Source organism: Cervus canadensis, chromosome 14, assembly GCF_019320065.1.
Source record: "Cervus canadensis isolate Bull #8, Minnesota chromosome 14, ASM1932006v1, whole genome shotgun sequence".
Lineage (NCBI taxonomy): Eukaryota > Metazoa > Chordata > Mammalia > Artiodactyla > Cervidae > Cervus > Cervus canadensis.
Genome location: NC_057399.1, coordinates 14,031,311 through 14,056,053, shown reverse-complemented (window position 1 = coordinate 14,056,053; position 24,743 = coordinate 14,031,311). Strand labels below are relative to the sequence as shown.

Below are 24,743 nucleotides of genomic sequence, written 5' to 3'. Positions count from 1 at the left end.
CTGAGCGGAGAAGAGCCGAATCATCGGAAGGAGAGGTGCTCTCACCCCAGCCAATCAGCGTCTGCCGTGGCGACTCCCGCCCGCCTCTCCGTGCCTCTCCCCAGCAACCCGCGGACTGGAGCCAATCAGGAAATTCGTTTGTGGCCTGGCTCCCGCCTCAGGGGCGCAACACGCCTAGTAACGCCACGTCAATTGGCCGCAACGATACGCTTCCTCGACGGATTGGGATTTCCGACCAATCAACGAAAAGAATAGGGCCAGATCGACTGGCGAAAGGAGAGCCTTTATCCCTGGGAGGCAGACTCTCCCACTTGGCTCCAGTTCATTGGCTCCTGAGTTTACCCTACTAGAAAAACCTGGCACAATGGATTGAACCCTTATATTAGTCTAATCCAGTTGTATTGATAAACTACACACCCGTCTTCTTCCAAAGCCTGAGTATCCACTCTAACCCCTCTCCTTGCTCCTCAGGACGCCGGCTCCAGCCACCTTTATTCTGGACTCTGACTAGCACCCCAGCTCTTAATCCACTCTACCCTATCGTCATTACACCCTTTGATAATCGTAATCCCATAGGCTTTACAGTTTCTCGGGGCTTGGAGATACATGCTTCCTTTCCACTAGTTATTAATATTCATGGCTAAAGGAGGGAGTGGACTCAAGTCCCGAAAGGAGTCAAAAGGCAGCTACAGAACACACAGCAGATTCAACAGAGCCCAAGGCAGTAAGAAAACTGTACACTGAGACTTGGAAGTCCATGGGCCCAAAATGCCAGGTCGTTGCTGTTAAATCGCTAAGTCGTGTACGCCTCTGCAACCCCACAGACTGCAGTGCGCCAGTCTTCACTGTCTTTCACTAGCTCCCCGAGTTTGCTCAAATTCATGTCCAAATCGCCAGGGAGCCCTAACTATATTCAATATGCAACTTTGGGGGCCCGTCGACTGAATTCACCCTTCACCCTCTATTGACACAGACATATTTGACTCAGACAGTGGAAATCCAAATTTGGGATTAGAATGGGGGTGGGAAATCTGAAACTCAGAGGTCTGCTTGTCTCTCTCCTCTAAGAATTTTTGCTTTCAGGTAACAAGGATTAACGAAGAAGACAATAGCACCCCACTCCAGTACTCTTGCCTGGAAAATCTCATGGTCGGAGGAGCCTGGTAAGCTGCGGTCCATGGGGTCCCTAAGAGTCGGACACGACTGAGCAATTTCATTTTCACGCATTGGAGAAGGAAATGGCAACCCACTCCAGTGTCCTTGCCTGGAGAATCCTAGGGACAGGGGAGCCTGGTGGGCTGCCGTCTATGGGGTCGCACAGAGTCGGACACGACTGAAACGACTTAGCAGCAGCAGCAGCAACAAGGATTAAAGGCACTGCTTCTTGAGTAAGGATTCCCTTAGCCCCTTCTCAAGGCTCATAAGGTAGATGATGTTGGGAGAGGGTATCATGGACAACCGGCACTCAACTGAATCAGAAAGCTGTGAGCCTTCCCACTCAAGTATATGTAGGAGGCAGGCAACAGGTAGATATGAAATTTTACTCAACACATGAAAAGGGAAACAGGATAAAAGGTGCTATGAGCAAGTCAATGCCTTGTTGGTGGAAGCAGGGTTTCTCTGGAATCAGAATAGGAGTAACCAGACCAAATTTTGCAGGACTACCACCAACCTCTCCAATGCCAGACATATACTGGAATGGTCAGCTCCAGCCACATTTCCCAAGGATGGGATAGCAGAAAGCCCTCCCCACAGATGGCCCACTGAGGCCCCAGTTCTGGTTCTTTGAAACATGGCAGCTACAGGTCACAAGTCTCCAGATGTCTGAAATTCCTCACGAAGGGTTTCACGGTCAGGGGGGCGGATCCAGCCCAAACAGGTTTCTAAGTACAGGGGGAGGGACCTGAAAGCAAAAAGGGTGATGTCTAAGGGAGGATAGGCAGAAGGTCACTCCCTTAATTCACCACCACCCCCAATAGGCCTAAGGACTCTAGAAGCCAGCTGCCCCCTAAACCTCACCATGCAGTATTCTCCGGTAGCAACTCAGTTTGGGCCTCCAGCCTCCTCCAGAGAGCAGTGGCCTCATCTCTCCGATCCAGCCTCCTCAGAGTCTGAAGCAGGTGATAGGAAGCATCTTGATTACCTGTAGCCCCACCCCAGAGCACAGGGCCTTAGAACTTGACATAGACTTAACATCATTTTATAAAAGGGGAAACTAAGGCCTAGAGCAGGGATGTGTTTTGCCTACATGGAATCAGGGGTACATCATTGCCAACAATGCCTAACCCTGGGCACTCCCTGCCCAGGACAAAGGGCTCAGCTGACCCTGCTCCTGCCCAACATACTCTCAGCACAGGCATGGTCTTTGTGTCTGAAGACATTAGGAAGCCTAAAGAACTCCTGGGAGGCCTTCACACAAGCTTGTATGTCTTGCATATGTCTGCACAACTGTTATGTATCCCTACATATATACAGGCACAACCCCACCCACCCCTCCTATCAAGGAACATACTCTTAAACTAATCCCCAAGTACCTCCCCCATGGCCCTCTCTGTCCTTACACTTCTGTGCACAGCTGACGGCCTGCACATGTACGTACCTGGACACATCTGCACACTGAGAAGGAAGTCCTGTAGGGCTTTGGTATCCTGGCCAAGGGCCGCCCATTCCAGTCCACGACTAATCAGGGCAGCTGTCCGAAGCTGTTGTAGCGCCATATCTGATGTACACCCCTGCTCACAGCTGGAAGCAGGCCCTGGGGACCTCTCCAAAAATCAAGACATGTTTCCAGCCAGACCGTCCCCAAAACCTCAATGCCGTATCTCTTGTGTTTGGAGTCCCTTTCTCTTAAATCTCTTGGTGGACTAGGACACATGGAAAGGAAACCACCACCACCACAGAGGAAAACTAAGTCTAGCTCACCCTGTTCTTCATCCTCAGGTGTGGCCCGGAAGAGCAGCTCAAGACACCTAGAGTGGGACAGAGAGCAGGGATAGAGAAGAGTCAACCTCAGAAACTCCAGGGTGAGTAGACTAAAAATAGAGCTCACCAACTCAGGTCCCAGTTACAAAATTATCCCCCCACATTTCCCCTAGGGTCCTGGTTGGCTTCCTGGACTCACCGGCTATATTCACTAATTGCCTCCTTTTGGGCCCCCAGTTGCACCCAAGCTTGGCCCTGAAGCAGATGGGTAGCAGAGACCCAGGGTGAGCAGTGTGGTGACTCTTTGGTTCTTCTTCTGGCATCTTCCCACAGCCGAGGCCTCTTGGGAAGCAGAAATGATGTGCGGCTAAGCAGCTCCTCACATACGGTCAAAGCATCCTGGGCTCGGCCTGCCTGGATCAACGCTGCTGCTGCCTCCAAAAACAACTCAGGCATACAGGGCCCTGGGGGGCAAGGTGGTGGGGAGAACTGTGGTGGGAGAGAATGCAAGTAGTGTCTGGAGGAGACATGAACCACTACCTCCAATACCATCACCAGGCTCTAGTACCATGCAGGGACCATCCACTGCTTGCTGCCCTGGATCTCCCTTGCTCTGGGAACCTTCCCAGTCTGGTCTCCCAGAATGGACAGAAAGAAGAGCAGAGGAAAAGTCAGAAAAAAGCACTCCTGCTCTACTCCAAAGGAAACTCCAACTCTCCCACCCCACTACAGAGAAACGTGGCATACCCACCTTTGGCTCTGAGCCATCCAGCAACAGGGCAAGCAGGTCCAGGTAATGTTCTGCAGCGTCCGCTGCCCTGAAGAGTCATAACCCACAAGCCTCACCTTAGGCCATAGCAGGGCCCTCCAAAAGCTCTTAGCTAAGGGCCCTGGGGTGAGGGGAGGGTGAGGTGTGCGACTCCAACATTGGCTCAGTATGGATCTACACTATTTACAGTCTGGATCTGGGAAAAGACTTTATAGAGTTTTCAAGATATAGGAGGTTAGTGACTGGGTAAAGAGTCCCCAGCTCAGGTCCAGCAGCAAGGCAGGAAGCTGACTGTGGGGACCTGTGTCCCACCCCTGACTTATTTATCCTCTCAACTTGCAAGAACAGAAGCAGTCACACCACAGGGGAGGCATCAGAAGTGGGGAGGGGCGCTCAGGTGAGCAAGATGGACCTCACCTTCCTGTCTGTAGGCATCGGCTTGCTAGCAGGTACTTGGCCTGGCTCTGTGTGCCACAGTGAAGGGGTGAGGCTGGGTCAGGTCGTGGGAGTAATAACTCTACCTCAATGAGAAGCTGACGGGCTTTATGGATACGAGTGATACTCAAAGCCTAACAAAAAGAAGAAAGTATATCTATAATCTCCAGGAACTATACATCCTTCTACTTAAACCTTGACTAGTCACACCAACACAAGCATCTCAGCATTTCCCGCATCTTCACCTGGCACAGTTCCTTACCTCAACCAGCAGCTCCAGACTCTCAATCTCCGCTGCTATGTTCCCCAGTTGCTGATATAGCCTGGAGGCCTCCAGAAGTGGGGGACCCCAGGTTGATCCCTCTTTCAGGGCTGCAACCAAGTAGAGCACAGCTCTCTGCGGACTGCCCTGGGGGTGAAGGACACAAAGGACACGAGCCTCAGCTGCCCTCACAGAGCAGAAAGCTATGGTTTCTCCAGCTCATCCTAGGACGATCTTTACCATCTTACGAAGACAGGTTCCCAGGGCTGTGTACACCTGGACCAACAGAGACCGTGGGCACAGACCTGAGGCCGCTTCATGCAGGCTGCTCAGTGCCTTGGGCAAGCTCCCTGTGATCAGCTCCTGGAGGCCTGTGGGCAAGCAGGCGGTAGGCTTAGAGAGGCCAACAAGGCAAGCGGGCCTGATGGGGAAGAGCACAGAGAAGTCCCACCAAGCTGAATGGTACAGGACAGGAAAGACGTGAGCCCAGAGGACTTCTTAAGACAGGAAGTGGCGGGCAAGGGACAAGTCAGATTGCTAACTGGCCTTGACGATAGGCAAATGCTGTCAGAAGGACATCGCGCAAGCCTCGGGCATCCTGCAGGGTCAGCGGAGCATCTGACTCCTCAGCTGGGGGTCTCCAGGTTTTCAGAAGCAGCAGCACATCCTCAGCGGCCCTGCTCTGGGGAAGAAGGATGATGAGAGGTTCCAGGCTTGTAACCACCCCTACTCTATCTCAGTCTGCCCTGACTGGACTTTAAACTCAAGGGTCCTCTTGATTCTTGTTCCCTCATTTCTAAGAGATTAATAGCTGTGGGGAAAGGATACAGGTAGGAAGAAAAATCTGGGGTAGTGATGATGTTGAATCTTCTCACTCAGGGTAAGTCCACGAGGACACAGAGCAGGGACCATGTTTGGGTTACTGATGCAAAGACTGAAGCAGGGAAGTGACTTCAGCAAGGTCACAAGAGCCCTAATTCTACCCAAGATAATCAAGCTCCCAAGAAAATCCCTCCAATGAGGAACAAATCAGAGCAAGGTCACCTAAGAGTCCTGAGAGAACCAGGGTCTTCTGAACCCCAACCCAGCAGCCTTTCCAGCACATGATGATGACACTGCAGCTAGGAAGGGTGGGAGGAGGAAAGAGACCCTTAGATCCAGATCGCTATCTGAATTACCTGGCTAACAGTCAGGGTCTGCAGCAGCAAGGTCAGGTCCCCAAGACGGTTCGTGGTCAGCCAGAGGGCAGCCTGCAGGCCAGCAAGGTGGTGAAGGGCAGGGAGCAGCCCCGGCAGGAGGGAGGAAGCACGGAGGGCGGAGTCCCACAGCCCCCTGAGCCCGTGTTCCGGCCTGGCTTCCGGCTGCCCCTGCGTCTCCAGCACTGTAGAGTGGACACACAAATAGAGCTGAGATGTAGCCTCATCTGGCTTCCCTCTCTGCAGGAGCCCGAAGGTCACAAAGGTGCTCCTGGTCTGAGGGACACATGGAGGATCAAAGAAAGGCATCTCTGTGAAGGTGACAGATTATGTTGTTCCTCCTATCCCCCCTGCAAGAGCTTAAGCCAAGACTGAGGCCGGCAGGGGCACGGAAGGCGCTCTCGCCCTCACCTCTCTCTAGGCCCTGCTGGATATCCTGTGCCAGCTCCTCAGCGAAGCCCTGGGCCAGGCTTGCCCTCAGGGTGATAAAGTTGCAGATGACAGTCAGTTCCAAAGGGAGAACAGAAACAGTCGCCGGGAGCCCTGGAGCAACAAACGCTGATCTCACAGACTACTCTCGGGTGAAAGAGATCACCCCACCCCAAGCAAAATGGCCTCAATAAAGAACCCACTCTGGTAGATTATAGAACGGCCAGAATGTTTCCCAAATAGGCCATCTTGGAAACTGCTCCTTCAAATGCGTGTGTGTGTGTGTGTGTGTGTGTGTGTGTGTAAGGGAGAGATTCACCTGTACAAAGATGATTCCATTCCAAATGCGTGTGTGTGTGTGTGTGTGTGTAAGGGAGAGATTCACCTGTACAAAGATGATTCCATTCCAAATGCGTGTGTGTGTGTGTAAGGGAGAGATTCACCTGTACAAAGATGATTCCATTCCAGTCCTGTCTGTGTCTTAAACAGGACCCCTTACCCCCTGAGTAATCGCCTCAATTCTAGACATGCAGAAGAGGAACTGGTCTCTGGCTGCGGAGGGCAGGAGTGACCATCCTGGGGAAGGCCCTACTTACCCCGCAGACTACAGAGGAGTCCCCTGAGCCCTTCCAGTGCATTCTGAGCCAACTGCTGTCGCCTCAGAGGCAAACTTGAGTCCTGAGCAACCTGTCAATTGTGGGATGGGATAACAGTACTTTCCTTGCAGCTGTGGCAAGGGGTGTCATTCTCCAGCCATTTCTGGTTCTTTAGGGGAGGTCAAGCTCAGCCCCTCCCCACTGGCCAGAGTAAATCCACTGCATACTCTTGTCCTGGTATCTGGGGGTTGCAAAGCAAGGGTCCCAGCAACCGCGTTACCTTGGCCTGTCGAACTAGCTGGTCATTCTTTTCCCTCCACAGGTCCAGGCAGCTGACGTGTGAGGCAGAAGAGCCCAGAGGAGTCTTGTGAGCCATGATAGCCAAGGCTGGGCCCAGACACCTGAAAGGGGCTGCTGAAGGGTAAACCTGGCCCCTCTGGAGCCCCCACTGAGCAAGGAAGAAAGGGTTCGTGCACTTCTGCTCCCGGCCAAGAATCCTTTGCTGTTCGCGGGGTTCCAGTCAGGACGGCCTACCTTTTCCGGGAGAAACGGACTCTCCTCTGCTTGGCGGGGATTCCACCTCCGCCTTTTCTACCCGCGCTTCTGGTTGGCCCGGTTGGCAAAATGCTAGGCGCCGGTTGGTCGTCTTCAAGGGTTACTTACTCCTCGCGGGAAATTGAAAGAAGGGGCCAGACCAGAGGCCGGAGGCGTGTCTGAGTGGGGAGGTCGTAGGGCTCGCCGTCCCGCAGTTCAGCCATCGAGGCTGCCAAAGCCTTGGGAAGTTGACCTCAAACACCCGGAACCCGCGGCGAAGCCCTTCCCTCCCAGCCAAAGGCCCACACGGGCCGGGAACCTCCCCCGCCGCGGCAGGCTGGCCCGCCCTATGCATGCTGGGAATTGTAGTACCAGTGGGAGCCGCCAGGAAAAGTCCAGCCCCAGAAGTCTCTTCAAAAAGTGCGGACCAGGGCTTCCTGGTGGTCCAGTGATTGAGATCCCCAATGCGATAACGGTTCGATCCCTGATGGAGGAGGATCCCACATGCCTCGGGGCAACTAAGCCCCGGAGCCACAACTATTGATTCTGCCAGCTGCAACAAGAGAAGTCACCCAAGGAGAAGCCCGCCACCACAAGGAAGCGTAGCCCTGCTCCCGGCAACTAGAGAAAGTTTAGGTGCAGCACCAAAGGCCTAGCGCAGCCATAAGTTAAATAAATAAGAACCGACCGGGGACGGAGACCCTTGGTAATCGGCACATCCTATCACCGTGAGGTACCAGCATGCTCTCCAGTCTGTTCAACCACATGCGGTCCGACTGGCTGGCAGCGCAGCCCCCGGCTTGTGCCCCCTGCGCTGCTCAGATGTACCTGCCCGATCCTCAACAAACGGAGGCAACAGAACTGGAGCTCTACATGCAAAGAAAAAACAAACTGCGACCCTTGCCATCTACACAGTCAACTAAAAATGGATAAACTGGACTCGATTAAAATTAAAACCTCTTCTGCCACAAAGACACCATCAAAGATGTAAGTCAAACCATTGTGCTGTACACCTTAAACAGTGATGTCAATTATATCTCAGTAAAACTGGGGGAAAAAAATTCAGAGATGATTTCTCAATAGAAAAGAAATACAAGAAAAGTCAAAGAAAAGTCACAAAGTGGGAGAAATTATTTGCAAATCATATACCTCATCTCTTCAAGTGGTCTCATCTCTTCCTGTTCTGGGCACCCTCAAACCCCAGTGCTACCCTTCTCAGAAACCGCTTTCCCATGTTTTGAGTGGACATTTCCATGAGGATTTCATGCCAGCACTTTAACACAACATAGAGGGGCGACGGAGACACCTGAGGATCTTCAGGTTCATACAGTTTAGGCCCCAAGTCAGGAATAAAATGGGACAAGGTGTGTGAGATGGGCAAACAGGTCTGCTCCAGGGAGGCCTCCAAAGGAGAGAGGGCAGAGTGTTCTGAAGTGAGCACACACGGAGGATCGCAGTACTACTGGGGCTTCAGACAGTGAGTCTGTGCCCCGTGACGCGGCTCTGTTATCGGCCAAAGCAAAAGAATTTAGTAAGATACATCCCATGGCAAAGGGAAATGGCAGGTGGAAAAACAGTGGTGATTTGCAAAGAATTGGGAGAAGTGAATTCAGACAACTCTCACCACTTCTCAAAGGGTCTTAGATGCAGCCAGGTCTGTGTAAGACAGCTGATCCCATCTGTGCCTGGGTAAGGGAGACAGAACTTCCTCATATCCCCTATAGGACAGTCGGGGCTTCCCCACACCTCAGACACATACATTTACATTATTATTTTATTCCACTTTGGAGACAGCCCCTCAGTTCCTCAGATGTATCCAATGCAGGAGTCAGGAATTAGGCTCCACTATGATCTTGAATTATAAAATAATGAAGTCCCGGATGTCAGTGGGTCCTGGCTGCATGGCGGTAAGAGGTGTGGCTGAGCCTCTCTTGCAGATGATCCAGCACCCGTATAGACCAGGCTAGATTTTTCTCCAGCTTTCTGCTGGGTCAGAACTAACTGCCTGAACCAGGAGCTCACAGCACCATCTACTCGCATCACCAAAGCTATGCCTAGACAAAGTCCCACGCTGCTCACAATGAAGCCCACGGCCTCAAAAATGAACCTGCAAAGAAAGGTAGAGAATCTCAAAGGACACAAACAGTAGATCTAGAGTCTTTTCCCCACTGAGGCAAAACCTTGTCCATTCTGGATGTTCATTGTTTGCTCCAAGGTTCACCCTCCCCACAGCAACATTTCTCAAGCAAATCCACTCACTTGGGGGCAAACACCTTCCAGACCAAGAGATGCCTGCGGAGGATGGAGGCTGCCAAGACACAGGCCAGAATCTGAGGGAAGAGGAGGGGTCAAGTTATTTGGGAAGGGGAGGAGGAAGTGGGTCAAGTAGAGAGTTGCTGCAGACCCCTGTGAAGAATGGAAGGGGAAGGAAAGCAGTACCCGTCAGTGAAGAACTCTGGGCTAAGAGTTAGGAAAGCTAATTCTTTTCTTGGCCCTACTATGACTTGCAGTGTGACCGTGGACAAGCACTATTCATCTGTGTCTCTTAACACTCGGGCTCGGCCTCTCAGGGTGGAGGGAATGTCAGAGTCACACACTCTGCCTCTGAACAAAAGGAAGATTAATTATCACAGCTTGGGAAAGAATCCTGACCATCACCTCAGCTTTTCCAGTCTGTCCAATGGAGTAATCCCCAAATGCAACCATGAAGTCCAGATCTAGCCTGTAGAGAGGAAACAATCCAAGACTAGGATGGAGACCTAGGTTCAAGTCTCAGTATTGCCATTTGAGGTCACTGGCCTTTGGGCAATCACTTCACTTATCTAAGCCTCAGTCAAGGCTCTCTCCTAGGGTTTTGGCAAAGTGTGAAAGAAGGCGATGTCCACGCATGTGAAAAGATCACTCACTCCATGATCTGTCCCTGGCACCCACCTGAATACCAAGGACAAAGAGGTACTTGAGGCCCAGCTGCAGCAGTGCCGCAGTGAAGTGGTGAGGTGCATCCCGGAGCCGCATCTCCATCAGTGGCTCCTGCTCCTCCTCAGGCCTGACTCTGGCCTCAGCTTCATTTCCTGGGGGCTGCCGCCTCTTCCGGGATCCTTGATTCTCACACAGAAAGGGCCAGAGCAAGAGCAACGGGCAACCTACTGCCTCAGAGAAAGGCAGGGCTAGAATCAACGGAAGACCCATGGACCAAGTGACCCTGTCCCCCACATACTCTAGCTGGCTCAGCCTCCAATCAGCACAGGCCCAGGGGTGCCAAACATCTAACAAAATGATCTTCCCTACTCAAATGCAGGGGCTTCCTCTCCTTCCACAAAGCCACAGTGGAAGCAAGGGAGGAATGAGGAGGTACCTGCAAAGAGAATATGGGAGGCAAAGGTGTTGGCTCCCACCAGGAAAGCAGACAGCCAGGTAAAGTCACGACTCTCTGAGACTCCCACGAAGGCTGCATGCCATTGGATAGCTGAAAAGACAGGCTGGTGGCCGGTGGTGTAGAAGGTCTGTGCGGCCATGAGGGCCCACGCAAAGACTGCATGCCACGGCACTGTGAAAGGACCTGGGGGAGCAGATGTGCCTCTTACAGTCACGTCCCACTCCCTCCCCCGCAGCCCACTGCCCCGAGACCACACACAACGACCACCTCAGCGCTAAGTCTCCTACACACGCAACCCCAACACCCCAACCTTCTAATAATCAACACTCTGTTATTCGAATTCCCTCCCCGGCACAAAACCCCACTGCTGTAATCTGTGGGCAACTTCTTTCTCTCATATACACACAGTTCACTCTCTCTCATCACTGGAAAATCAGGAAATGCACTCATGAGGATGCAGCATTTCCATAAAAACTGAGTCTTAGAGTACTGTGTGTCTATCTCCTCCATGAATTCTGCTGGCCCTGAAAGTCAATTGGGAGGGTTCAGTTAGCTTGGCCACAGCAGATAAGAGAGAGGCCATCAGGAAGACCCTCTTGACTGGGGGGTATGAGACCCTGTATCAAGGTGAAGATCCTGAGGAGCAACACCTCCCTAAAGATAAGAGGGGCCGAACTTACATCCCTACTGTCCGTGGATGAATCAGGGCTGAGACATGTATTTACCAGCGGTGGTGATGGGTATCCCGGCAGCAAGCAGATGCAGGAGAAGGAAGCTCTGCAGAAACAGAAGCAGGAACACAAGGCTAATGCGCTCTGCATGCAATAGCAGAAGTGGGAAGGCCAAGAGAGTGAGGGCCGTGACCACAGCAGCTGAGTAGACGCTCCCCAACTGATAGGCGGCCACCGTCAGCAGACCCTGAGATTTGGTCCTCTCTAGCCGGCCCCGGAACTCCTCCTGCATGTGTCGGTAGATTTGAGGAACCACGTAATCCAGGTCAGCCTGAGAGGCGGGGGGGCCCGAGAAGGGAGTGAGGACAGTCCTGGCCCCCGGAGCACCTGCTGTGGCCTTCACCAGCACTGCCACTGGCCTCCAGAGCAGCAGCAGGAGCCCTGAAGCGGCCAACCCTGCCACAGCCCGAGGCAGCATAACTGACGCCCCAGAGACCAGGGCCCGGAGACGGGGGGGTGCTTCATCTGCCCCTGATGCCAATGCCCAGTAGGCAGCAGTGCCCAGCCCCATTAGGGGCAGCCCCCAGCGCACAAAGAGCATGGGGGGCTCAGGGCTCTTGAGATTACCATAGCAGCGAAGCCACAGCCGCACAGAGGCTAACAGGGCCACCAGCGCCCCGACACAAGCTCCATACCACAAATTCTTGGCTCGACCGCCCACTGTGGATCGCAAGGGACTCAGCAAGGGAGAGGAGCTGCAAACAGGTGTCTCTTCATGGCAGCGATAAAAAAGTCCTGCTAGCCTTATACATAGAAGCAACCCAACTCCAAGTCCCACGGCATGCATGGCACTGTACTGCGGGGGGCCTGCTGGAGTCAAAAAGCCAAGGCGAGGTATCGAGAGTAGCTTAGGTGGCAGCAGCTTGCCCTCCCAGTGAAGTCGGGCAACCAGGAGCAAGATGAGTGAGATCAAAAGGAAGGGGGCAACCCTGGCCTCGGTTACAATATAGCTATCAGAGAAGAAACCAGCAAAGCGAAAGAGCAGGAGCAACAGGACTGGCCCGGGCATGGGAAGGAGAGATGCCAGGGGCCTTTTCGATCCCCAGCTCGCCCAAGCTTTCCACAGAAAAGGCAGGAGTGAGCCCACTGCAGCCATGGCCCCTACAACCACGAAATCCAGCTTCAGCCCAGTAGATGCCAGGAGTCCAGCACACACCATGGCCCCACTCAGACCCGAGGCCATGGGTCTTAGGAGAGGGCCGAAATAGAAGGCTGGGGATGCTGCCCACTGGGATACCAGTAGGCAAAGAAAGCAGGTAGCAGCCAAAAGAGCAGCACCCCCTGCCATGCGGACCAGAGAAAAACGAGCCCAAGACTCAATGCACATGGCCCGAACTCCCCGCAGGAACTGCTGCAGCTCAGGAATCACAGTCTGGAGCGCTGCCTCAGCCCCCTGGGGGCTCTGCAGATGTCGCTGGTAGTCAGCAGAAGCCTTGGAGAAGAGCTTCTGCAATCGATGCAGCTTCTGTACTTGAAGGTCCTGAGCGGTGGCTGAGTAGGTGTGAAGAAATCGGGACACCTGGCAAAAAAGATCAGAGGCCAAGGGGAGAAGCTCAGAGACATAAACTGGGACACGGGCAAAGATAGGTACTACCAAAGAGGGTACCTGGAAATCAGGAACCCAAAATCTCTCTAGGACAGAGGGAGAGGGAGGACATGGCTATGGAATGTGTGATTAAGACTGAACAAGGGATAATAAAGTGGGTCATTATGCTTCTCCCATGCCCAACTTAACTCTGTCACCTGGAAGCCCAGCCCATTACTTACCTGCTGGGCATTGAGATGCAGAGCTGAGGCTTGGGCCAGAGCAGAGGAGCGAGGCTGGGAGTCTTCAATCTCTGAGAACACCTCAGCTATCACCTCCCCGATGTTTCCAAATGGGATGGGCAGGCCCAGCAGCAGGGCCAGCGTAGGCACAAGACTGATCTGAGGAATTATCTCTGGCTTCTAGAGAACAAGGACAAGGGTCAACAGGTTCACCAAAGAGGTGAGGTCTAGGGACTTCCTGGTCCAGTGGTTAAGACTGTGATTCTACCGCAGGGAGAATAGGTTCGATCCTTGGTTGGTGAACTAAGATCCCTCATGCCATGTAGAGAAGCCAAAAAAAAAAAAAGAGGTAAGGTCAGTGTTTGGGGTGGAAGACATAGGGGACTTAGGCAGGAAACAAGAGTGGAGGATGCCCAGGGTCATGAATTTGGGGAATTAAAATGGAGGGATCCACAAGAATGCTATGATCATGATGTAAGTTGAACAGCAGGAAACCACACAAAGCACATCTTAGGACTTACCTCTGCAGGAGCGCTGGGGAAGAGAGCTCTGGGACTATATAGAAAAAGTGCAACTGAGGTTTCCAGCTCACTCTCTCCTCCATGGTTCCCACTGATGGTCATCCCATGGTCCCCAGTCACGACCAGCAGTGTGTCATTCTTCAGACGCTTCACAAGTCCCCTGGGGGGATCAAGAAATGTGTCAGGAGGTAGGGAGAGATAAATATTTTTTTCAGGGGCCCATGTACCCCCAGCCATAACTTCCATTAGTGGGGCCTAGACATCTGGCAGAAAGACACCTCTTCAGTCACAACCCTACTGCCCAAAACCACACACTAAGTTACTCAAAATGGATGAGACCCCCTAGTGTCAAAGAAAGGCCTAAAGACAGAATTCAACCAAGAAAGGGACCCCAAATATGGATTTTTTTCATTTGGGACCACATATCATCTCAGACACAAACCCACTCCCCCAGCCAAAATCCCACACTCACTGGATCATTTTATCCATTTGGGTAAGTTTCTTAGCCATTTCAGGATGGTATGGGTCATGCTTGTGGCCACAGTGATCCACACCCAGGAAGTGAGTAATCAGCACGTCCCATTTGTCACTGTCCACTGTGAAGGAGAGAACCTAAGCACATGGGATTAAGGCTCACTCTTCAACCCCAGCCAGGCTCTGATGTTCCTATGTCCAGGGACAGAGACCCAGGCCACTGCAGCCATGGTAGTTTCAGAATTTGTAACTGACACAGCCCTCCCCACCGCCCAGTCTTGGTCAGCCTGCCTCAGACCCCGTGCTTACTGGTTGGGTAGAGGTGTTTCATGATGCCATTGTCCACTGTCTCTAGGTCTCTGACATTGAAGGATGGGAAGAATAAAGCTTGGGAGAAAACTCCAGGGAAAAGATCATTCCAGGTTTCATCTCCCATGAAAACCACACGTCTTCCTGCACGGACATAGGAGTCAGGGGAGGAGGAAGAGGAGAGGCCTTTTAAAGATCTATCGGAATTCCCAACCATGCACTCTAAGGCACAGCAATTCATTCAACAACTCTTTATCCTTTGAGACCTACCATTTTCTACCAGGAAGCTTTCCCTGACAACAATACTCCACCCAGATCTCTTACTATTTGCTCCTATTAAAGGCTCTGCTAGTTCTCAGACCCTGGCTCTATCTTGGCTGCTCTGTTTTTCCTGGGTGCATCTTGCTTTTTCCCAGTCAATGAGTGGACAGGGCCTGGATCCTCTGCTTTCTCCTCCACACTTTGTGAGGATACCAGACCCACAACTCTTCATCTCTCCCATGCCCCTTGAGCAAGAGCTCCCCAAAAGTAAAACCAATACCCCGTGCAAGATTAGCAACTCCAGGACACAGCCTGCACCTGTACTCCCTGCATGCAGGGCTGTGGTCTCTTTCTCCTTCCTGTACTAGCTAGTCAAACATGCAGCTGGGCACCCAAAGTTCTGATTCTCTGACTTTGAAAGAAATTTGCCAAGGTACTCCTGGCCTCCAAGGAGGACTAACCTGTACTGGAAAGCTGCTTAATGAGATTATCTTCCACTATGGCGCTGCTGGCAAAATTACTGCCAGCATCAATAAAGGTAGGCAGTGAACCGGTGGTTAAGGCCTTGAGGCGCTGCATGGTGGTGGTCGGGGGGTCAGCCTTGGCTTGGTAGAGCCTGGCATGGTGGGGCTGACTTTCCAGGAGCCTCTGCAAGAAGCCCATTTTACCCAGGAAAGGTAGGGAGACAGGAAGCTCCCCAGACACAGGTGAGCGCTGGGGCTGGGCAAAGTCAAATCGCAGAGCATCTATCACCACCAACACGAGCCGAGAGAATCGGGAAGCCATCCAGCAGGCTCCGGGTTCCCCTCGGCCCCCCCATGGCAGGGCTCCAGGACCTGGGGGCTCTTGACAGCTGCTATGGTTGGTGAGCTCCCAACGGGTGAGCAGGAAGCCACTGGTGAAGAGAGCAATGCCGGCGTAGAAGAGGAAGCTCACCCAGGCCAGGAAAAGCAGCACTGAGATCTTCTGCATCCTGGTAGTGGCGGGAGAGGGAATTCATCACTGTGAGGCAAAGAACCAGTAGATATTCTAGTCTCTCAATACAAAACCCTGTTAGAATCACTTCCTCTTGGAAGCTCTTCTGAAGGTAAACAGTTCCATAGCCAACCCAATGCAGTGGTCCTCTCCATCAGTTATACGAGAGTTTCTGGAAGTGAGGTGTGCAGACTACCGGCATCAACCTGGAGTGGGTGTTTTTAAAATGCTGACTTTCAGACTTCCTTGATGGTCCAGTGCTCAAGAATCCACGTGCCAACACAGGGGACAAGGGTGGGATCCCTGGTCGGGAGAAATTCCACATGCCCGTGCACCGCAACTCCTGAGCCCGAACTCTAGAGCCCAGTGCTCCATAACAAGAGAAGCCACCACAGTGAGACTAGGCACTGCAAGGAAAAGCAGCCCCCACTCACTCCAAGGAGAGAAAGCCCACGCAAAGCCAGGAAGACACAGGGCAGCCAAAAGTAAAAATAAATTAAAAACGTCACCCGAGATCCCCGGAATCAGGATCTGTGAGGGTGGAGCATAAGAATTGGTATATGTACGTCAGGAGATCCTAATGATGGAAAACACAATCCAGGGGAAACTTATTCCAAGTGGTAGACTGCTTTCCGACAGCCCGCTTGTCCTCTCTGCTCGCCAATTTCAACACCCCTGGGGTGGCCAAGGCTCGCAGCCACAGGGGAATCCTGGCCAGGCTGACGGCGCCGCCTGGCGGGGACTTAGGAGTCGAACTCCGCTTCCGGACACCCAGGATAACCAGAACAGAAGCGAGACCTCCCGGGCTCAGCAGGGCAGAGGCGCGAGGTCTTAAGGCGGTTGGGCCTCGCTGGGACCCAGACGTCCAGATGGCTTTGCCTCCTCTGATGGCTGTCCGGCCTCCGGCTGGACACCTTGACCGGGTACTGGGCCCGCCAGACTGAGAGCTCTGTGAGTGGGGAAGGAGGGCCCCTAATTTCTGGGAAAAGCAAGAGTAAGAGGGTTTGGGGAGCCCCTGCCTCACCTTGAATGGCGCCCGGAAGTGCAGCGACGGCGCCTGCGGCCCGGCACCACAGAGGTGCGTGCGACGGATAGAGCGACCCACAGGGATCTTCGTCGCCATCTGCTGGCGCCTCCGAGGAAGTTCGGCAAGGAACGCAGGGCTGGCCTGAGGAGTTTAATGGGAGATTATAATAATTTAGAATCCGGGGCATGGCATTAAGCTAGAAGAGTTGAGGGAACCACTGTCCATTCTTGGTTAAGACTAACATCTAGGCTTCTGAAGCCAAACTTACCTTGAATCCTAGCTCTGCCACTCACTGTCATTACTGGACATTACCTCGTCTGTAAAATAGGGATACTATTTATTTCCCTTTTTTTGCCAAGCTGACTCCAAATGATCGCTTTTATTATTCATCCTTCCCAAGTTTTCCACTGAATCTTACAACTCAGTAAGAAAAAGACAATCAATTCAAAAATGAGCAAAGGATCTGAATAGACATTTCTTCAAAGAAGATACATGAATGACCAATTAACACATTAGAAGATGCTCAGTATTATTAGCCATCAGCAAAATGTTGGAGATATCACTTCAGACCCAGGAGGATAGCTATAACAAGTATTGGTATGGGTGTGAAGAAAGTTCAGTTCAGTCGTTCAGTCGTGTCCAACTCTTTGCGGCCCCATGAACCGCAGCACACCAGGACTCCCTGTCCATCACCAACTCCCGGAGTTTACCCAAACTCATGTCCATTGAGTCAGTGATGCCATCTAACCATCTCATCCTCTGTTGTCCCCTTCTCCTCCTGCCTTCAATCTTTGCCAGCATCAGGGTCTTTTCAAATGAGTCAGCTCTTTGCATCAGGTGGCCAAAATATTGGAGTTTCAGCTTCAGCATCAGTCCTTCCAGTGAACACCCAGGACTGATTTCCTTTAGGATGGACTGGTTGGATCTCCTTGCAGTCCAAGGGACTCTCAAAAGTCTTCAACACCACAGTTCAAAAGCATCAATTCTTCGACGCTCAGCTTTCTTTATAGTCCAACTCTCACATCCATACATGACTACTGGAAAAACCATAGCCTTGGCTAGACGGATCTTTGTTGACAAAGTAATGTCTCTGCTTTTTAATATGCTGTCTAGGTTGGTCATAACTTTCCTTCCAAGGAGTAAGCGTCTTTAAATTTCATGGCTGCAATCACCATCCGCAGTGATTTTGGAGCCCAAAAAAGTAAAGTCAGCCTCTTTGCCCACTGTTTCCCCACCTATTTGCCATGAAGTGATGGAACCAGATGCCATGATCTTAGTTTTCTGAATGTTAAGCTTTAAACCAACTTTTTCACTCTCCTCTTTCACTTTCAGCAAGAGGCTCTTTATTTCTTCTTCACTTTCTGCCATAAGGGTGGTGTCATCTGCATATCTCAGGTTATTGATATTTCTCCGGACAATCTTGATTCCAGCTTGTGCTTCCTCCAGCCCAGCGTTTCTCATGATGTACTCTGCATATAAGTTAAATAAGCAGGGTGACAATATACAGCCTTGACTACTCTTTTTCCTGTTTGGAACCAGTCTGTTGTTCCATGTCCAGTTTTAACTGTTGCTTCCTGACCTGCATACAGATTTCTCAAGAGGCAGATCAGGTGGTCTGGTATTCCCATCTCTTGAAGAATTTTCCACAGTTTATTGTAATCCACACAGTCAAAGGCTTTGGCATAGTCAATAAAGCAGAAATAGCTGTATTTCTGGAACTCTCTTGCTTTTTTGATGATCCAGCAGATGTTGGCAATTTGATCTCTGGTTCCTCTGCCTTTTCTAAATCCAGCTTGAACATCTGGAAGTTCACGGTTCACATATTGCTGAAGCCTAGCATGTGAAATGAGTGCAGTTGTGCAGTAGTTTGAGCATTCTTTGGCACTGCCTTTCTTTGATATTGGAATGAAAACTGACCTTGTCCAGTCCTGTGGCCACTGCTGTTTTCCAAATTTGCTGACATATTGAGTGCAGCACTTTCACAGCAGCATCTTTTAGGATTTGAAATAATTCAACTGGAATTCCATCACCTCCACTAGCTTTGTTTGTAGTGATACTTCCTAAGGCCCACTTGACTTCCCATTCCAGGATGTCTGGCTCTAGGTGAGTGATCACACCATCATGATTATTTGGGTCATGAAGATCTTTTTTGTACAGTTCTTCTGTGTATTCTTGCCACCTCTTCTTAATATCTTCTGCTTCTGTAAGGTCCGTACCATTTCTGTCCTTTATTGAGCCCATCTTTGCATGAAATGTTCCCTTGGTATCTCTAATTTTCTTGAAGAGATCTCTAGTCTTTCCTGTTCTATTGTTTTCCTCTATTTCTTTGCATTGATCGCTGAGGAAGGCTTTCTTATCTCTCCTTGCTATTTTTTGGAACTCTGCATTCAAATGGGAATATCTTTCCTTTTCTCCTTTACTTTTCACTTCTCTTCTTTTCACAGCTATTTGTAAGGCCTCCTCAGACAGTCATTTTTGCTTTTTTTGCATTTCTTTTTCTTGGGAATGGTCTTGATCCCTGTCTCCTATACAATGTCACAAACCTCTGTCCATAGTTCATCAGGCACTCTATCAGATCTAGTCCCTTAAATCTATTTCTCACTTCCACTGTATAATCATAAGAGGTTTGATTTAGGTCATACCTGAATGGTCCAGCTGCTGTTGGAAATGTAAAATGATACATCAGCTTTTGAAAAGTTTGGCAGTTCTTCAAAAGGTTAAACAGAGTTACCATATAACCTAGCAATTCCACTCGTAGGTGTATACCCAAGGGAAATGAAAAACATATGGCCACGCAAAAACTTGCACATGAAGGTTCCCAGTAGCCTTATCATAATAGCCAAAGGGTGAAAACAACCCAAATGGCCTTCACTGATGAATGGATGAACGAAATATGCTATATCTATACAGTAGAATATTGTTTGCCAATTAAAAAAAAGAGAGAGAGATAAAGTACTACAAGTGGCTATATGCTGCTACATGAATGAACCTTAAAAACATGCTAAGTAGAAAAAGCCGATCACAAAATAGCACATATTATTCCATTTATAAGAATACATAAAGCTATAGACACAGAAATAAAATTAGTGGTTGTCTAGGGCTGAGGGGAGAGAGGAATGACTACTAATGGGTACCGGGGTTTTGTGGCAGGGTGGGAATGGGAGAGCAGTGATGAAAATGTTCTGGATTATGACAGTTGCACACTGTGTGAATATATTACAGATTATTGCATTTACACTTGACGCAGGTGCATTGCAGTGTATGTGAATCATCTCAGAAAAACTACCGTTTAAAACAAAGCAGAAAACCTCTCCAGTCGTTTCTCATCTCAGAGTTGAGCCCAGATTATTTCAGTGGCCCTACCAGTCTACATACCATCTCCCCACCTCCTTATCCGATTCATCTAGCTGCCCTTTACTTCCCGAACTCTGTTCCATCCACCGTAGCTCCCTAGCTCTCCCCAGTAAGGCAGCCGTTCTCTGCCGTAGGTGTGTCTGCAATCTCCTATTAGCTTTACTCCCAGATGGCCAAGTGTATCTTCCCCTCATCTCCATATCTAAGCTTAAATGCACCATCAGGGAGGGTTCCTGCAACACTCTACTTAATGTTACAGCCCCATCAAGTTCCCCACCTCCCTTCCTTTAGTTTCCTCTGTAGCACAACTCATTAGCATCTTTATTAACGATTTGTCCCTTCCAAATAGGATGTAAGTTCATTGAGAGTAGGAAATTTTATTACTGTATCCTCTGTTCCTGGCATATAGTTGGAATTCAATAAGAGGTTACTAAATGGATAAATAAATTATAATTCAGAAATATGTTGAAATATCCCTCTGCCTTGATCCCCAAAGCCCCTTATCTCTGTTCAGCCCCTAGGACCACTGAGGCAGTCTCTTACTGTCCTTCCAGCCTCCCATCTCTCTTTCAGATCCCCTGACCACATAGCAGCAGGACAGCTCTATCTAAAACACTGATTACCTTAATCTTAAATTCTTCATGGGAAGGGGGAAAAACCCTTCATGCCCCTGCATCAGCCTCCCCTCGATAAAAGTCCAAACTTTCAGGACCCTATCTCCCTGAGATTTGGCCTTCGCCACATAGTCACATCCCCTAACACCCCACCCTTCAGCCACAACAAACAACTCTGAATGTTCCAACTTCTCTGGAGCCATGGGTCTTTGCATATCTTAGTCCCAAACCATCATCTGATGAATGCATCAATTTTTGCAGCCTGAGCCCGGTGGCAGGGTTAGTAACCTTGCTGCCCACAGTGGCATGCTCCTCCCCACAGGATCCCTCAGCCAGAACTCTCCTCCACCTCAGCACACATCACTTTGTACCTCAGTCTGCTTCCTGTGAAAACAGGGATGACTGGGTTTGGGTTATTTTGTAACCTATGTCTAACATTGAGCTTGGCACATGACAGACATGATTAAATGTTTTTGAATGAATGAATGAGTGTCCTCAGTCCCTGGGGACCCAATGAGCATTGACAGCACTGCTCTACCAGGGAAGTCCTCTTTCCCTTTAATAAAACCCCAGCACTTGCTCAAATTCACAGCCCCACGCTTAGCAAGAGGGGGGACTACTCTCCCCAGCTGGCAGTTTGGTAGACATATGGCTTAATCCTTTCACTATATCCCACAGCTTCTTCTGAAGACAGGCAGGATGACTGACACGAGGTTCATCCTTATTCACGGAGGAATCGGTTCTCAAGACCTGACAGGACTGGAGGTTGGCAGAGGTCATCCAAGCAAGGCACTGGTCTTTCCCACCTTCATTCCCCAAGCAAAGAGGACAGTGTTCAGTTTGCCACTGGCCAGTTTATTACATGATTAAAGTTCAAATAAAAAAATAATAACCCAAATCTTGGCAGGGAGGCTACGGCCAGAGTCTGCCGGCGCTGCTTGCCCATCTCCCACCTCCCTGCCCAAGCCCAGCTCCATTAACTCAGCTTGACTCGATCAAGTTCCTCATCAAGACTCGCATCCGTGCTCCGGGCATCTCTGCTGCTCCTGCTGGAGACTGAGTCCTGTGCTTCCGGTCCCGGGCCTTTGGTGAGGGCCCCATACACGCCCATGGCCTGAGGAGAGGGACAGAGAGAGCCATGAGGGCACGTGGCAGGGGGCACAGCCCAACACACCGACGGCGCCAAGGAAGAAGGGCGAGCTGGCGCCAGTAAATTTGGTTTTCCTTTCTCTCTCTTAAGCCTCAGTCTTAAAAGTTTTGGAGTCTGTTCTAGGAATGTTACACACTCCCCAGAGCAGGGTCACCCTCAAAATGCTAATATAGGTATCTGCCAAAAAAGAAAAAAAAAAGGTATGTCTCAAGGGGTTCCCTTCCATCTGGGATGAAGGGAGTGTCTCATTCAGGGGACGCAGAGAGGTGCAGGTCTCAGGGCACTCTAAAAGTCTCTATGGTGAAAGTGATGATGGCGGCGGGACGCTCTTGGTCTCTGGCATGGGTGCTGTGCTGGGTCCTCAGGGCACGCTAACCTGAGCCACCATACTGGTGACGTCGCCGGGGTTGGAGGGCAGCAGGATGGTGTTGGAGTCCTTGGCCAGTTTAGAGAACGCGCTGACGTACTGCTCGGCCACAGTCAGTGAAGCTGCTGCATCTCCGTTCTGTGGCCACAGGGAGGATAAAAATCAGAGATCACAGACTTGGAGAGGAAGGGGGGAAGAAAGTGGAGAGAAATCAGGTTCCTAGAAAAAGGACACGCAAATCACAATATAAGAGATCATGGAATGCGGCTCAATGGAACCAAAAAGGCAGGGATTTCCCCCTGGTGGAAGAGAGAACCCCTTCTATTGCCAAGTCCCGGCCGCGCTCCCACCCAGGGGCCTCTCACATGTTGTGTCAGAGCTGCAGCCAGGATGCGGATAGCTTCAGCTTTAGCCTTGGCCTTGGCCAGAACTGCACTAGCCTCTCCTGAAAGAAAAAAAGAAACAGAATTTGATCTATGAGGTCAAAGCTTCTGTCCTTACCGACCTTCAAAGACCCATACCCTGTTCATCCCTCAGCCTCTACCCTCTGCTGACCTGCTGCCTGATTTATTTGTTCAGCCTTTTCTGCCTCGGAGGCCAGGATCTGTGCCTGCTTCTTTCCCTCTGCCACGTTGATGGCTGACTCTCGAGTCCCCTCAGACTCTAGAACTGTGGCCCGTTTCCGCCGCTCTGCCTCCACCTAGAAGCGCCAAGCAGTGAGAAACCAGAGTAAAAGGAAGACCTGACACCGATCTGCAGTTGGACCCATTTCAGTAGGGAAGAGGGTCCAGGCTTCCCATGCAACTGGAGCCTCCTGAAGTACTCTTCCCCACTGCCCCCGGTCTCCACCTGCATCTGCATGGACTCCTTCACCCGGGGTGGTACATGGATATCCTTGATCTCATAACGGAGGCAGCGGATGCCCCAGCAGTCGGCAGCCTGGTTGATGGCATCCACGATGCTAGCATTGAGGGACTCCCGCTCCTGGAGGACAAGAGATGGAAGCTCCATGGCCTCAACTCACCTATCAGGAGGCTAGGCGGAGAAGGTCCCGAGACTGATCCCAGAAAGGACTGAGTGCCACGTATGAGTCTTCAAACCCCAACTCTGGCTCAGATCCCCTTACCCGGAAGACTTTGTCCAGAGAGAGTTTGCCGAGCTCTGATCTCATGGTTGTCTGAGCTAGCTGGGTGACAGCATACTCAGGGTCTTCCACACCATAGCTTGCCTGAAAGGGGCATGGACACTGTAAGTGGCTTGGGGCAGGATTTTAGGAAGGAGAGCAACTCAGGAGCTGCAAAGGTAGATACCTTGTAGGGGTCCATGATGCGCAGGTAAAGGACTCCATCGATTTGCAGAGTTACATTGTCTGTAGGTGCGGGAGCAGGAGAGAAAGAAGGTCAGGACCCTGGGTTCCAATGAGCTCTTTCTCCTGCCACCATGGTCTGACGGCCTCGGAGAACCCGTGTCACCCTGCACTCCTCACCAAGTGTCACAGCAGACTGTTCGGGCACGTTGATGACAATTTCCTTGAGACTCTGCACATACCGGATCCGGTCTAACACAGGGATGAGGATATTCAAGCCCTGGGAAGAGGAGTCACAGGTCTTCAGAAGGACATGGGACTGTAGGGTTGGAGTCCAAGCTAGGCCTGGAGTGGGTAGGCAATCAGTATAGATTCTGCCCAGAAAACAGAAGACTTGGGACGACACTGACAGATAGGAAGGTAAGGGTCGGAATGTCAGGCTGGATCTCTGAAAGGAAGGGAGAATCAAGGCAACAGCAGCCAGCAGAGCAGCCTTCTCCACGCAGACAGGTGGAACTGAGAGGGTGAACAGAAGAGATTCCCAACATGGGGCCTGTGGGATGCTCAGCCAACAGGAAAAGGTGGTAAGATGGGTATGACGGTCCACAGTCTGGGCCCTGCCGGGTTTGGCCTAGGGTGTCAGAAACCAAAGGCGAAGGCAGGCCCCACCAAGGTCTCACCCCATCCCCCCATGTCGTGAGGGAATTGGGATTCAGGCTGGCCCGTGGTGAGCAGAAGCGGTTCTCACAGGCTCCAGGATCCGGTGGAATCGGCCCATGCGCTCGACCACCCAGGCCTCCTGCTGCGGCACAAACAGGACCACGGTGTTTCGGGGCAATCCGGAGGAGGCGCGGCGCGGAGGGCGGGCACAAGCCTGGACGGAGCCCTGAAGGGAAGAAGAGGATTTGCAGAGGCCCAGCCAGCCAGGCACCCCGCCCCCTCTCGGCGCCCGTCCGGGAGTCAAGCCCCTAAAACCACGACCCTAAAGGGTTCTCGGAGAGGGACTCATGTGAGTACCATAACCTCCGACCTCAGTTCTCTCCCCAAACTTAGAATCTGGCCCATTCCCAGTTGAAAACCCAGGTGATCTCTGGCCTGATCCTTAGAAAAGGATGCCTCACACTCACCTTCAGCAAAAGGGCCCCAGTCCCCCGCGCCGCGCGCGCCAGCATTTCCCACGGCCACAGGGACCTCCGGAACCAACGAGACGCGTAGCAGAGCGGTCGCTCTAGATGTCCGGACCTGAGCCTTTCCTCCCGTATTTCCACTCCCCCGGATGTACTTCCGGTCTTCCTCTTTCCCCTCCCCCTCCCATACTTAGCCAATCAGGGTTACTTGGCAGAAGCGTGAGTCAAGTTGCTCCCGGTG

The 24,743-nt window shown here is 51.4% G+C and overlaps 3 protein-coding genes across 9 annotated transcripts; all 3 read right to left on the bottom strand.

Annotated features, from left to right (window-relative positions):
- Positions 1-1,527: 1,527 nt before the first annotated feature.
- Positions 1,528-8,759, bottom strand: FANCG (FA complementation group G). Of its 5 annotated transcripts, none has more exons than XM_043487345.1 (14): positions 6,890-8,759; positions 6,610-6,700; positions 5,996-6,127; positions 5,567-5,769; positions 4,935-5,070; positions 4,629-4,759; positions 4,389-4,535; positions 4,109-4,260; positions 3,674-3,740; positions 3,122-3,411; positions 2,923-2,969; positions 2,600-2,755; positions 2,020-2,143; positions 1,528-1,903 (listed from the first exon to the last, which is right to left on the bottom strand). In XM_043487345.1, the coding sequence occupies exons 1-14, from the start codon at positions 6,983-6,985 to the stop codon at positions 1,807-1,809; spliced, it is 1,869 nt and encodes a 622-aa protein (XP_043343280.1). In that variant the 5' UTR covers positions 6,986-8,759; the 3' UTR covers positions 1,528-1,806. The 5 variants fall into 5 exon arrangements, 2 of the variants coding, with proteins under 2 accessions (XP_043343280.1, XP_043343281.1); XR_006273012.1 differs by having other exon boundaries at positions 1,762-1,903; positions 2,020-2,111; XM_043487346.1 differs by lacking the exon at positions 5,996-6,127.
- A 140-nt stretch (positions 8,760-8,899) lies between these two features.
- Positions 8,900-16,786, bottom strand: PIGO (phosphatidylinositol glycan anchor biosynthesis class O). Of its 3 annotated transcripts, none has more exons than XM_043487342.1 (11): positions 16,582-16,786; positions 15,519-15,584; positions 14,322-14,465; positions 14,011-14,134; positions 13,539-13,698; positions 13,018-13,197; positions 11,245-12,769; positions 10,499-10,702; positions 10,075-10,289; positions 9,403-9,473; positions 8,900-9,250 (listed from the first exon to the last, which is right to left on the bottom strand). In XM_043487342.1, exons 1-11 carry the CDS (start codon positions 16,769-16,771, stop codon positions 8,989-8,991), a joined length of 3,141 nt encoding a protein of 1,046 aa, XP_043343277.1. In that variant the 5' UTR covers positions 16,772-16,786; the 3' UTR covers positions 8,900-8,988. The 3 variants fall into 3 exon arrangements, with proteins under 3 accessions (XP_043343277.1, XP_043343278.1, XP_043343276.1); XM_043487343.1 differs by having other exon boundaries at positions 15,519-15,555; positions 16,582-16,695; XM_043487341.1 differs by having other exon boundaries at positions 15,044-15,555; positions 16,582-16,683.
- A 4,600-nt stretch (positions 16,787-21,386) lies between these two features.
- STOML2 (stomatin like 2) lies at positions 21,387-24,663 on the bottom strand. Its single transcript, XM_043487347.1, has 10 exons — positions 24,503-24,663; positions 24,124-24,261; positions 23,556-23,655; positions 23,380-23,438; positions 23,196-23,297; positions 22,919-23,053; positions 22,625-22,769; positions 22,435-22,514; positions 22,079-22,207; positions 21,387-21,666 (listed from the first exon to the last, which is right to left on the bottom strand). Exons 1-10 carry the CDS (start codon positions 24,545-24,547, stop codon positions 21,529-21,531), a joined length of 1,071 nt encoding a protein of 356 aa, XP_043343282.1. The 5' UTR covers positions 24,548-24,663; the 3' UTR covers positions 21,387-21,528.
- Between the last annotated feature and the right edge of the window lie 80 nt (positions 24,664-24,743).